Source organism: Artemia sp. Qi Xiang Cuo, chromosome 12 (assembly GCF_049724085.1).
Source record: "Artemia sp. Qi Xiang Cuo chromosome 12, ASM4972408v1, whole genome shotgun sequence".
NCBI lineage: Eukaryota > Metazoa > Arthropoda > Branchiopoda > Anostraca > Artemiidae > Artemia > Artemia sp. Qi Xiang Cuo.
The window spans coordinates 26,704,102-26,719,101 of NC_142805.1; the positions used below are offsets into that span (position 1 = coordinate 26,704,102).

The window sequence follows — 15,000 nt, forward strand, 5'->3', positions numbered from 1 at the left end:
AACTTTCGAATGTATTGATATATACGAAAATATGAGTGTTTAATATGGTATTTTAAGTGTTTAATAATTAATGCTAATTTTAATATATAAAGAATATAAATGCAATTAAAATAAACCAGAAACGGAATGTTTCTATTGTAGCGGCACACTGTATTTAGAAAACGAGTAAGAAAATAATTGGCCTCTTACTGAACAAAAAAAAAAAATTATTTGTGTATATTATTTTGTGATTTTTTTCCGTATGTATACAAACGTTAATGCTTTATTTGTATGCTGATATCAATTTTTTTCTTTAGACCACAGACCTAGTTTTTTTTTACATCCCCTTTTTGGTTATTCTTAGTCTATATCAACCAAAGTTTGATGCAACTTCAGCCAATTTTGGTTCATGTTTGATGCTAATATCAACCAATTTCTGGTGCATTGCAAGAGCTTGTAGTTAGCATAGCCCAAGATAATCTTTGTGTCCGGAACCGAAACGTTTGCCTTGTCCGAAATCAACGTCATCAGAATCCAATAATAAGTGATAATTTACTGCTAATTTATTGACTGAAAGTGAAGCTAAATCAGTAATCTTCAATGCTTAAGATGTATAAGCAAATGGCTTATAGCCTAAACATTCATTAAGTTAATGTAAAATGTGAAGAAAATGTAAAGTGTTGTGTTTAAAGAAATCTGTGGTTACAAAACAAATTGTTATATGTAATTTACCCAAGGCATTTCTAAAACGAAATATAAACGGATATATAAACCACACGGTAATATCAACCACATCACACAGATAAATTAAATTATTAATGGGAATTAAATTTAAAAAAAAAAAAAAAAAATTTCATAAAACTTTTCTAATATAAATCTAATTTAAGCAAAACCACTAATATTATGTTTAAGCCGCTTGGGGTCAAGTAAAACAGAAGATGCATATGAAGAGGGTAAAAGAGCAATTGTCAGTCCTAGAGACTGAGAAAGAGAAACAAGGATGAATTTCAAATTGAAATCCTTCGACAAAAAAAGAACATGGCCAATATTGGACCAGAAACATGACCCTTAGGAAACCCATTGAGGGTAGATGCACATAATGACCCAAAGATGGCAGCATAATAGCTGTAAACGATATTAAGTTGTTTTAAAAGTAAAATATTTAGAATCGGGACAATTCTTCTTTAAATGGGGAGTATTGTGGTAAAGCTTTCTAATTTAGTTAATTATTAAATTAGTAAAAATATATATGATGCAAATATAAAGTTTTCAAAATATCACTTTTTAAGATAAGGATACAAATCGTGGAATGTGTGGGCTTGGAGGGAAATTGCTCAATAACCAATGTCCTGGCTAAATGCGTAAATTTACCGGAAGGACGTGGTTAGGTTTTTCATATGTATACCCCGATTTTTGAGACTGAAAGCAGACTTTTTGACTTGCCGGGTGAACCCCTGCCCGTTTGTTTTCTCATTAGAAATACCTTGGACTTTGTCTTATAATCGTAAGTGTCTAAGTATCTATTTATATTTTATTGTTTTGTTATTGAGACTTGTGGGCTACTTGGGACAGCCAGTCCCAGTAGCCAGAAAATATCCAATTTTATTATCTGATAAATGAATAAAAGTATTGTATTTTAGACGAACTCTCTACGATCTATTTTTATCCTCTCGAACATATTCAGTCGGTACGCCTCATTAGTTCGGTCATAGCCTAAGGCACGCTACCAAAGTTCAATTACCTTAGGGCCAGAGTTTATCTCCCCTATAAAGGGAGAATAAAGGCATCTAAGACTACAACCCCCAAATACCAATAATAAAACTTCATAACAGGAGCAAAACATTTTTTTTTATTAAGAAAGTCTGCAAATCTATTTAATTACGATAAATTAGCTAATTAGTTAGATAAATTAGTTAAATTAGTTAGAAAAGCAGCATGTGTTCCATCAGACTTAACAGAACTCCGAATAATAGCTCAATTCCGTATTAAGTATAAACCTAAGATACAGTCTTCTTTAAAAAAAAAAAAAACTTCGACGCGAGATCGTATTGAATATCGGAGAAATTTTCCCGGTCCTAATTCTATGAACATTCCCGATTTTCATGATTACAATTAACTATCCCGTTGCTAGAAAACATGTTCACAAAAAAATTACTTTAATAAATCAGATAGCCAAAATTCTGAAACTTAAGCCACATAATGAAGTAAACCATTCAATATTACCACCCTCTATCAGCCTTTCTCTTAAAATATTTCTCCTGTTCTTCACGAAAAACATCGCCGACAGTTATTTTCTTCCAAATATCAACTTTTGCTTTTTTCTCTTTTTTAACTTCTCCGTTTTCTTTCTTTGTTTCCTTTGGCTTATCCTCCTCCGTGTCACTACTGCTAGAGCTCTCTTCCTGCTGTCGCTTTCTTCTCCTTATCTCTTCATCACTGCTAAAATCGCTAGTATCGTACTTCGACTTGCTTCGGCCTTTCTTGGATTTTTCATCTTCTGAGTTTATTTCACCGTCACTAGTAGAACTTTCACTACTATGACGACGATATTGACGTTTTTTGTCCGAGGGACTTTCAGTTCCAGAGCGTCTTCGGGACCTTTCTGTAACTTCTTTCCTTTTTATTTCTTCTGTTTTCTTTATTATTTCTTCTGATTCCTTTTTTACTTCCATTTCTTCTCCCGTCTTCTGTCGAAATAGATGTCGGTAGAATCCACTCAAGTCCTTTTGTTTAGTAACGTCCAGCAGCGCTTCATTAAAAATATAAAAATTAATTCCCCTAAATAAATGTCAACTTACATGTAGGCAATATTAAAGAAGAAAATTTACTACTCAAGACTTTGAATGAACCCTGTTAATGAACTCTCTCAGACAGATCTAGTAAATTACCCGGAAACTATTGTTGACCCGAAAGTATTTATTTTGTTCTGTATAAGTACGTTTGTTTTCATTGTAATGCTTTAGTTTTTCTGCTGATAACGACCACTGGTGTGTGTGGTCGAAGTGTCCAGAAATTTTGTATCTGTTTTCGCTGTCTAGTGAAGGTACTTGTTCCCACTGGAACTTTTATTTGTTCGTTAGTTTGTCATGCACCTCAGGTGTTTTTACGCATAATTATACACTTTGTTATTGATGATTAGAAGTCTTCGACTCAATATCACTACACGGTTGCATACCTCCCTTTTTGAATTTATATTCTTTATATTAGTATGTTACTTTGGTCCGTTTTTGTTCTTTGATTTTGAATAGTTAAGGCGCTAGGTTTCTCAAACAGCCTTATCGTGTCAATAAGGGTCAGAAAAAAAATCAATGGCTTTTAGTTAAGTAAGCTTAATTGGTGGTATAAGGGAGTAAAAAAGTAAATATATTTGCACAAGCAAAAAATACGAGAGTCGTATGCTCGGCTTTTCAGGCCCATAACAACCAATCCCACATAGTTTCACGAATTTATTAATATTATTTTATTTGTCCAATGTTCTTTGTACTTATATAACTCCCACTTTTTTCGTTTCACAGTAAGAACTCGCATTGCTGTTTTATAGAGATCAGTGTTGTTTCAAAGGATTTCTGTATTATTTTTTTTTTAAATTCAGTTGATGGTACAGATGGACATTGCAATTTATAAAATTGAAATTTGTAAACAGATAAATAACGGGTGAATTCTCTAATTAAGACAGGAAAAAAAACATATTGAATTATATTAAAGTGAAACCGCAATAAGTTATAGTAATTTTATGAAATTAAATAAATTCGAGTTTTGGCAATTGCCCCCCCCCCCCTCCCCCATAAATGTCTACCCTCCTCTACTCTTTGGTTCTAGAAATAACCTTTTTTTTAAATTCTTATTGAAAAAGATTGATTGACTATTGCCCCTAAGAAATCGAAGAAAAACCACCCCTCCTCCCCTAGATTTGAAAAAAATAATATTTCAGGGTACCTGCAAGACCGGGGGCCTCCCCCAGGCCACTCAGCGTGTCCCCAGGTGGCGATAGGACAAATATGTAGGATACCTCCATAGGAGGCACGGACCAAGTGAGGATCTTGTCCTGGGGTCCATAATAGAAACTGGAACACCCTCACCAGGGGCCGTAAATACAGGTGGAGGAGGAAGAAGGCCCCTCATATGTACACTCAACGGGGACCACCAGCGTGTACTCAAGTCCCGTGAGTTACATACCGTCTCCTAGTAATGGGTTAAATTGCATGGTGATGCAGAGCACTATCGTGGGAAAATCCTCTATAGGAGGACAACTGCGGCAGGGCGTAAGATCCATATCTATGGACAATGGCCTCTGCAAAGGGCAGCCTTGACTCTTTCGGGGTACCTGCAAGACTGGAGACCTTGCCGTCAACTCTATTCCCACTTGAGGATTGGCGCCCCTCGAGGGAATTATAGCCTAATAAACGGCACAGCATTCCCACAGGATTCTGATTAAAGGATAATTCTTTTGGGGTCAGTCTGTTTTATTGGGCGTTTTCGGACTGAAAAACCTCTTCCTAGCTAATTTATCTACTATGGGTTGCCTCCTCGTAGCAGCAAAATATTTGTAGGCATAAATATACAATGAGTCGGAGGTAATAGGCTTGAGACTGTCTCTGCTAAAAACCATATTGTGACCAAGATGAGCCCAGGATTGAACAATGCCTCCATTCATTCTGGAGGTCCCAGGGACTTCATGCTGTCCGGTTCTAAGCCGGCTTAAGCACTTCGGTGTAGACTTGAGAAGATATGTGATCCTCGTCCTGCACTGATATCCAGGATCATTGCTTTTCCTGAGGCCAAAATAATTTCAATGATTTAAAGAACATGAAAATTTGAATATTACAACGTTAAAAAATAACTATCGTATAGATATTTTGACTGACGAATTCAGACGATTCAAACTGGACTTACTAGGAGTTTCAGAAACTCGTATCTCAGGGGTAGGAAGCATGGGGTACATAGACAGGAAGTAGGGCTCATGGTGAATAAGGAAGCTGCTAAGTCTTGTTTATGCTGGGAGTGTATTAATAATAGAATACTAATCGGTCATTTTATGACTGAAAAGTTCAGGGTATCAGTTATAGTAGTATATGCCCCTGTAGAACCGACTGACGGAGATCCTAGAGACTCGGATGAATTTTACTTACAGTTACAGGAGCAAAAAGACAGGGTCCCGAGCAGAAATATGGCGTTTTTATTAGGGGATTTTAACGCCCAGGTCGGTAGAAATAGAGATAGATGGTATCCTAGCCTAGGTAAATTTGGTGTAGGAAAAGAAAACAGTAATGGCGGCAGACTATTGCAATTTTTTAGGTATAACAATCTAGTTATAACCAATACGGTGTTTGGTCATAAAATGGCCCATAAATTAATATGGTATTCATGTGATGGTAAAACAGCAAACCTTACTGATTATGGTATTGTAAACCGAAGACTGGCAGGATCAATACAAGATACTAGGGTATATAGAAGTGCTGTTATTGATGCTAAAAGTAAAGATCATCATCTGGTAGTGTCTAGGGTTAATTTAAAGCTGAAATTTCGGAAGAGTAACTATCTCCTGGGATGTTATGATGCTGGTAGACTCCAGGATGAGAATTTGAGAGAAACTTTCCAGGAAAAGTTGAATACTAAACTTGAGAGTTTAAAATTCAACAACGAGGAAGATTGATAGAATAATTTTAGGAAAACAATTAGTGAAGTTGCTGATGATGTCTTAGGGAAGAAAGTTAGTACCGCAGATAGGAATATTATGAAAAACCTTTATGTTTAATAGAGAGAGGCTTGTACAAGAATTATCTGAGTGATAGATCATATGAAAACAACAGGAATGTAAAGAAAGTGGAGAAAGCATTAAAATATGAACTAAAGAGGTGTGAAGTGGAGGCCATGGATAAAGTTGCCAAGGATCTGGAAGATGCAGCTAAACAGTATAATAGTAAAATCATGTATTGGCATGTTAATAAATATAGAGGTAATAGTCAATCTGGACTTGTCCCGGTTAGAGATAAGAATGGGACCACAATAAGTGATAAGGAAAGAGTTAAAGAGAGATGGGCAGAACATTTTGAGAATATTCTAAACCGATATAAAGTTGCAGGAAAAGATATAGAGGAAAATGAGGAAGTTTGTGATACCTTGGATGTGAATAAATACTTGTTTTTGTAACGAAGAATTATCGACAGTACTAAAAGAATTGAAAAATAATAAGGCTCCAGGTGCTGATAGTGGCGTAAATGAGTTTCTTAAAAACGACGGCTCTGAGGCTAGATATAAGCTACTGAAGATTATGAATATGATTTTTGAAAAAGGGGAAGTACTTAGCGATTTTAGAAAAACCTTAATTAAACCACTGTATAAGAAAGGTGATAAGAATGAGCGTGGTAATTATCGAATCATTAGTCTGGTTTCTGTAGGTAGCAAATCACTTAGTAATATGATACTTTTTAGACTGAAAGATGCTGTAGACAAAGTTTTAAGAGAAGAACATTGCAGTTTTAGAAAAGGTAAGGGATGTGTCGACCAAATTTTAGCTCTTAGGTTAATAATTGAGAAGTTCCTGAGTTATCAAACACCATTGGTCCTCAATTTTATAGATTTTTAGCAATCGTTCGATTCTGTTGATAAAAGAGCTTTAGCAAAGATCCTTGCATCGTATACCAGACAAATATATTAAAGTGATTAGTGCTATGTAAGAGAATAACACTGCTGCGGTTAAGGTAGGAAATGAGGTTAGCAGCTGGTTTCGTATTAAATCAGAGTTCAGCAGGGTTGTGTTCAATCCACTTTATATGGATAATTTTGACGGATTTTGTCTTAAGAAGCACAGGAAAGCCAATGGGAGACCACGGAGCCAAATGGAGAAGAAAAACTTTCCTGGACTTAGATTATGCTGATGATTTAAGCATCCTAGATGAAAGTGTGAGCAAAATGAATGAACTTTTAAAGGTTTTGTGAGTTCAAAGTAGTAGAATAGGCTTGAAAATAAATGTTAAAAAGACTAAGTCACTAAGGCTAGAAATATGTGAAGATGAAAAGGTGACGCTGGGTAACGAAAAGATTTATCAGGTGGACAGCTTCACTTACCTTGGTAGTATTATTAGTAAAGGCGGTGGGAGCAGTGAAGACGTTAAAACTAGAATAGCCAAGGCTCAAGGCGTTTTTTCACAGTTAAAAAAAACTTTGGAAGAATAGGAAGATAAGGCTACAAACCAAGATTAGAATATTGGAAGCTACAGTGATGATGGTCAAATCTGGCTCTGAAGCATGGGTGCTTCGAAAAGCGGCTGAAGATTTACTAGATGTTTTCCAGAGAAATTGCTTAAGGATTGTTCTGGGTACCTGGTTGACTGACCGTATTTCAAACAATAGGCTATACGAAAAATGTGGTTCAATACCGCTCTCTAGGGCTATAATGAAAGAAAGGTTGAGGTGGTTACTAACCATACTTTCAAATAGTAGGCTGTACGAAAAGTATGGTTCAATCCCATTTTCTAGGGCTATAATAAAATAAAGGTTGTGATGGCTAGGGCACGTTCTGCGGATGAAGGATGACAGATTACCAAAGATTGTCCTTTTTGGTCAACCGTCTAGGGCTACATGAAAAGCAGGTCGTCCACGGTTGGGGTGGGAGTATACCGTAAAGAATGATTTAAAGGAAATGGGAACTTCCTGGGATGGTTTAAAGAGGGAGGCTTTGAATGGATAGGGATGGAGGAGGAGCGTGCATAGCTGTGTTGGCCTCAGGCGGTTTAGTGCTGCGGTGAGTTGTTAGTAGTAGTAGTAAATAAATGAGAGATACAGAAAGTGAGGAAAAGAGAGAGCAAAGAGGGAGAGAGAAAGATTGAAATAAATAAAATAACAAACGTTTCATCTGTTCTCTAAGAAAATATTTTGAATTAACCCAGTCAAGTTCAGAAAAATGACCAAAAGCAAATACCTTGCTTCTAAATTTTCTTTTACAAGTGAAAATTACTGTAGGGCATTTCTGAATAGCCGTCTTCAAGATACGCGTGCTGTGTCATGACTTACCATGAAGAAGGTCATACGTCCGATGTTGCTGACCCCCCAGAAACCAAAGCCCACACATCTTGAATATCTACAGAAAGTTTTCTAATGTGCTATCCGTTCTCCTGAGCAATTTACAAAGTTGGAAAACTGAGATGTCCTCTATCACCAATATTAACTTTTAAGACATATAACATAAAAAAAGATGAAATCTCAGACTGATATCCCAGATGTAAACAATAAGAACAACAGCGCTGAAAACCAAATGATTTTTCGGCCAAAGATCTAGATCCAAACGAAAAGAAGGACGTCCCCGAATGGAGTGAGAGGAGATCGCAAGGAAGGATTTAAGGGATTCTGGGACTTCATGAGACGGTATAAAGAGGAAGGCTTTGAATAAGCTGGGAACAACAAAGAATCAGGAATCATCAGAGAAAGGTAAATTGTAGAAAGAACTGAATTTTCCTTCAGCAGCTAAATTTCACATCACCAAACGAGGAATCATCAAAGACAGCTGCCGTCTATCAAGGATTGAATATCCCTTCCACAGCTGAATTTTACGTGACCTGACAAGGAATCATCAAAGAAAGTTGATGTCTAAAAAGAATTGAATTTCCCTTCGCCAGTTAAATTTCAAATCATAAGACGGTGAATCATCAAAGAAAGCTGACGTCTACCAATAATTGAATGTTCTTTCGGTAGCTGAATTTTGTGTCACCCAGTGAGAAAAAGTCTTCATGCAGGAAAATACTCTGTTTGCCCCTGTTTCATATCAGAATTGAAAAATCTGTTTCTCCGACCAGCAAAATATGATGTAAAATAAATAAATGTTTCCTCTTTATACAATGGGAAAAAAGTACCATTGATATTTCTGTTTAGATTAGTATCTAGACAAGTGTTCTCTTTTGCGAAAAAATTTCAAAGAAAGACCAGATAATTTTGCTTTCAATCAGACATATTAACCGGGTCTCACTTGACAACGTTGCTTTCAGACACACCACCAAAAATTTACACAGTGTACGACTTGGTCAATATTGCCAGAAACAATCTACCATCTTCGAACAGAAATCTTCTTAAGTAGCCTTTAAGCTTAATTCTGACAAAGGACGAAAAAATCTGCAGAGCCAAAAAAAAGGCGATGACGTCATAAACAAGTAGGCGTAAACAAATTTCCCAATCTTAAAGTTTTCAACATTCATTTCATGTAAATATTTCTATATACATAGCTAGAAAAATACGAGTATTACAGTTTTCAACTTCTGATTTTTTTTTTTTTTTTATTAAACTTTTTCTTTGAATATTAATAATTTCTTCTTTTTGTGAAAAAAATAGTTTTTGATTTATTGAATATTTTTTATGTTAGAAGATGCTTGGAAGATAGAGCCAGCCACAGGAGTTTTGTCTCTTATGTGGCTCTTGAGTTTTTATATAATATACTTGTGTTGTATTTTTTTGGGTGAAGTAGAAAATTATCTGAATAAAAAAATCTGAATCTACATTTTTACTGGTACATAAAGAAACAGAGATGAGGGGAGACATAAAATCCAGCTATCAAAGCAAAATTCGGCCCCTGTCACAACCTCCTCACCTCCTACAATAGCCTCGCCTCACTAACATACAGCCACGAGTAGAATCCCTAGTGTTCGGACAGTGCAATATCACGGATAAATATTTTGATTAGAATGTAGTTTTTCACGGATAGCAGGTTCCTAAACTTGGACATGGCGCAGATAATTTTAGATTTAGATAGTTCAACCCCTGTCAAAACCAAACCTTACCACCCAAAAAAAACAACCATATTTTCGAAAAGACTAACCTAACTGGGATTGGTTCAGAAAAATTTGGATTTTTCAATATTTAAGCTTAAGCATGAATGGGAAGATGTCTGGGAGGCCGCAGCGATGAGAGATGACTGGCGACTCCTCTTGGATGCCCTAAGCGCCTCTGGAGGCACAGGGGGATCTAAGGTAAGGTATGAATCTAAAAAAAAGCTTCAGCTGCCAAAGCGAAACTCGACCCCCCTGTCAGGACCTAGCTTTACCACCTTAAAAAAAACACAATTTTAGATGAGAGAAGGGCAGCTGGGATGATATTTAAACAAATTTCCCTTACCTAAAAATCTGAGGGAATTTATTTCATATTAGTAATTTAGAAAAAAAATTAGTATGAATCTAAAAAACGCTCCAGCTACAAAAGGGAAATTCAACCAGATTAAAGAAAAGAGCCATAATTTCAAAAGACTAGGCTAGCTGGGATTGGCTGAATACAATATTGGCAAACTTCTTTTTTTCTACATACAAGTTTAAGCCAGTTTAACATCATTATTTTTCTTCACAATACTCAGTTATTGAATATTCCTATGATTAGGATGTTTTGCAATAACCATATTAAAGAAAAGAGTCATAATTTCAAAAAAAGACTGGAATAGCTGGGTATGGCTGAATACAATATCGGAAAACTTCTTTTTTCAACACTCAAGATTAAGCCTTTTTAAAATCATTAAAACATCATTATTATTCTTCACAACACTCAGACGATAAAATAAAAGTTCAAAATAGGGATAAAATCCTTTTTAATAGACAGTGTATAGAAATTCACAAAAATACCACATATTTCGGTCACATATACGGTGAGCGTCATCAGTAGTAAAACTAAGCAAAAACAAATTAAAACAAAAGTTTATATACGAAATCAAATAAAACTACATATTGTTTGATTCTCTAATTCTTTTCAAAGCTTTCAATGGTATAACATTTGGACAGAGGTCAACTACATTGGGTGATTTGAACTTTACTCTGTCAGATTTTAATAAATTATCATAGATAGAGTTCAGCCCAAAGTCACCTGTATCCCGATTCAAAGCAATATTCTTGAATAAGATTTTCTTTAGTTCAAGAGTTTCCCGAAAATTTTGCTTTAAACCCCGATACCTAGAAATCAAAGAGACATTCTCGAACAAAATAAAATGGACTGGAAAATTAAAAATATGTTCTGAAAGAGGTGAAGTAAAATCTTCAGACTTAGAATCTTGCTTTACAGCCGAAGAAATATAATTTTTATGTGGTATTAATCTCATTTCCAAACTCTGGTTAATACGTCCCACATATGAGCTTCCGCAAGTACATGGGATTTGATAAACCCCACTTTGTTGCCCCAATGAAGTTAGATCCTTCCCTTCTGTTTCCTGTAAATTTAAAAATCCAGACTATTTTCATTTTTCAAAAGAAGAACATCAAGAAAAGGAAGTTTCCCATTCTCTTCTAATTCAACAAATAACAATAGATTATTGTCTTATAGTTCCGGTCATGCTCGCCAAGTAAAAATTGGTTTGATCATTTCTTTAACTGACCGGATATTTAGTATTTACTCCCCAAAATTTTTGAGGAGGAGTTATCTTTTCTAAGGAATATACTAATAAGCAACATGTATCCAGAGTGGCTAATTAACCAGTCTTTTTCAAAAAGAAGAAAAACGTTTCTAGAGATTTCTAAGGAAGTCTTGGAGACAACTCGGGAGAAGGATGTTTTTGTTCCTTGTCATATGTACCCGGGCTAAGTGAACAACTTAAAAGAATTTTACAAAGCAATGGTCTAAGGGTAGCTTTAAAGAGTAATAATACTTTGGGTAGTTTTCTAAATTCTGGGAAGGATCTAACTTCATTGGTGTAACATAGTGGGGTTTATCAGATCCCATGCACTTGCGGAAGCTCATATGTGGGACGTACTGACCAGAATCTGGAAATGAAACTATTACAACATAAAGACTCTATTTCTTCGGCTTTAAAGCAAGATTCTAAGTCTGAAGATTTTACTTCAACCCTTTCGGAACATATTTTAAATTTTCCAGACCATTTTATTTTGTTCGATAATGTCTCTTTAATTTTTAGGGACCGGGGTTTAAAGCAAAAGTTTCGTGAAACTCTTGAAATAAAGAAAATCTTATTCAAAAATATTGCTTTGAATCGGGATACAGGTGAATTTGGGCTGAACTCTATCTATGATAATTTATTAAAATCTGACAGAGTAATGTTCAATTCACCCAATGTAGTTGACCTCTGTCCAAATGTTATACATTTGAACGCTAATGAGCCGAATCCAAGAAAGTCAAAGAGGCTAGCTTCCGCCTTTGCTTTGAAAAGAATTAGAGAGTTAAACAATATGTAGTTTTATTTGATTTCGTATATAAACTTTTGTTTTAATTTGTTTTAGTTTAGTTTTACTACTGACGACGGTCACTGAATATGTGACCGAAATATCTGGTATTTTTTTTTTTTCCATAAACTGTCTATTAAAAAGGATTTTATCCCTATTTTGAACTTTTATTTTATCGTCATGGAAAGGCAGTGTGGTCTCCGAAATTATCTACACAACACTCAGTTATTGAATATTCCTACGATCGGGATATTTTGCTCTATTTTCACGATCTTCTGCCAAAGATTGGGCAGTATTTTCCAAGATTAGACACAAACTATTGGGTATAACACCCTATACGTCAGAAAATGTATACCTTCTTCAGCCTCTTTTCGTTTTTCTTCTTCCTCCTCTTTTTTTCTCTCTTCTAGCTTAGCTTTATAAGCTGAAGTCACAAATGCCTCTTTATCAACAAATTGATCCGCTTCTGACTCACGCTCTTTTTGTATCTGCCTTTCTAAACGTCTTTCTTGTTCTTTCTTTCGTTCTTCTGATGCTTTAATCAGCTTCTCAATATACTTGGGCTTAAAAACAGATACAATATACGGTAATACATACATAAAGAGCAATAGCTGCGAAACAAATTACCGCCTTTCTATGTCTTTCTTGTTCACTTTTCTTTCTTTTGATGCTTTAAGCAGCTTCTCAATTTACTTGGGCTTAAAACCAGATACATTATACGGTAATACATATATAAAGAGCAATAGCTGCGAATCAAATGACCGCCTTACTACGTCTTTCTTGTTCACTTTCCTTTCTTTTGATGCTTTAATCAGCTTCTCAGTACACCAGGGCTTAAAAACAGATATATACAAAGTAATAGACTATAAAAGGCAATAACTGCGAAACAATTACCGCTTTTCTAAACGTTTCTTGTTCATTCTTTTTTTTTCTAATGGTTTAATCAGCTTCTCAATATACTTAGGCTTAGTCAGTGAGTTACACATATTTATAAGTAGTAGGTTAAATATGTCACTCAGTTATATATTTCTGTATATAACTTAGATAGGCCTAGTCAGTGAGTTAAACATATTTATAAGTAGTAGGATAAATATGTCACTGAGTTATATATTTCTGTATATTACTTATATAGGCAGAGTCAGTGAGTTACACATATTTATAAGTAGTAGGTTAAATATGTCACTGAGTTATATATTTCTGTATATAACTTATATAGGCCTAGTCAGTGAGTTATGTATATTTATAGGTAGTAGGTTAAATATGTCACTGAGTTATGGCCTTTGAAAAACAAAAGTGATCCGTTTATCTGGCCTCCCCCAGGCCATTCAGCGTGTCCCCAGGTGGCGATAGGGGAATGCTCTACAGATATGTAGGGTACCTCCATAGGAGGCACGGACAAAAGGGGGGACCTTGTCCCTGGGGGTCCATAATAGAATCTGGGGCACCCTCGCCCGGGGTCAAAAATACAGGCGGAGGAGGAAGAAGGCCCCTCAAATGTACACTCAAAAGGGCCCACTGGTTTGTCCACAAGTTCCATGAGTTGCAAACCTTCCCCCAGTAATAGGTTAAATTGCATGGTGATGCAGAACACCATCGCGGGAGGATCCTCTATAGGAGGACAACTGTGGCAGGGCGTAAGATCCAGATCTATGGACAACGGCCTCTGCAAAGGGTTGCCTTGACCTTTTCGGGGTACCTGCAAGACTGGGAACCTTGCGGTTAACTCTATTCCCACTTGAGGAGTGGCGCCCCTCGACGAAATTATAGCCTAGTAAACGACACAGCATTCGCACGGGATTCTGACTAATGGACAATTCTTCTGGGATTGGTATGTTTTGATGGGCGTCTTTGGGCTGAAAAACCTCTTCCTAGCTAATTTATCTATTTTAGGCTGCCTCCCCGTAGTAGAATAATATTTGTAGGCATGAATATATTATAAGTCGGAGGAAATAGGCTTGAGGTTATCTGTGCAGGATTACGAATCTTGTTGATAAAGGAGCATCGCCAAGTGCTGAAAAATATGTTTTGGCCAAGATGGGCCCAGGATTGCATACATCCTCCATTCATGGAGGTTCCAGAGACTTCCTGCTCTCCGGTTCTAAGCTGGCTTAAGTACTTCGGTGTAGACTTGAGAAGATGTGTGATCCCTGTCCTGCACTGGTATCCAGGATCCTTGCTTTTCCTGAGGTTAAACAAATTTCAATGATTTAAAGAACATGAAAATTGGAACTTGGAATGTCACGACATTAAAAAATGACTATTATATCAGCATTTTGACGGATGAATTAATACGATTCGAACTAGACTTATTCGTAGTTTTCGAAGCGCATATCTCAGAGGTAAGAAGTATTAAATTAGTGGAGATAGAATATGTTTACCCAGGTAGGATGTATGGAGTAGATAAACAAGGAGTGGAGCTCTTGATGAATAATGAAGCTGCTAACTCCTGTTTAAACTGGGAAGGTATTAATAATAGAATACTCATTGCTCATTTTATGACTAGAAAGTTCAGGGCATCAGTTATAGTAGTATACGCCCCTGTAGAACCAACTGATGGAGATACTAGTGACTCAGATGAATTTTACTTACAGTTACAGGAGCAAATAGACAAGGTCCCAGGTAGAAATATGATGTTATTACTGGGAGATTTTAACGCCCTGGTTGGTTGAAATAAGGATAGATGGTATCCCAGCTTAGGTAAATTTGGTGTAGGAAAAGAAAACAGTAATGGATACAGACTTTTGCAATTTTGTAGGTATAACAATCTAGTTATAACCAATACGGTGTTTGTTCATAAAATGGCTCATAAGCTAACATGGTATTCACGTGATGGTAAGACATCAAACCTTATTGATTATGTTATAGTAAACAGAAGACTGGC

The 15,000-nt window shown here is 36.0% G+C and overlaps 1 protein-coding gene across 1 annotated transcript in view; it reads right to left on the minus strand.

Annotated features, from left to right (window-relative positions):
- Window positions 1-2,118: 2,118 nt before the first annotated feature.
- The window catches only part of LOC148945944 (nuclear speckle splicing regulatory protein 1), a 29,179-nt gene continuing 16,297 nt past the window's right edge, over window positions 2,119-15,000 (minus strand). The window contains exons 4-5 of the mRNA XM_089097733.1: window positions 12,475-12,682; window positions 2,119-2,728 (exon numbers count right to left, since the gene is read on the minus strand). Coding sequence (XP_088953859.1) covers window positions 2,199-2,728; window positions 12,475-12,682 — 738 coding nt within the window. The 3' untranslated portion in view covers window positions 2,119-2,198. The remainder of the gene's footprint in view (window positions 2,729-12,474; window positions 12,683-15,000) is intronic.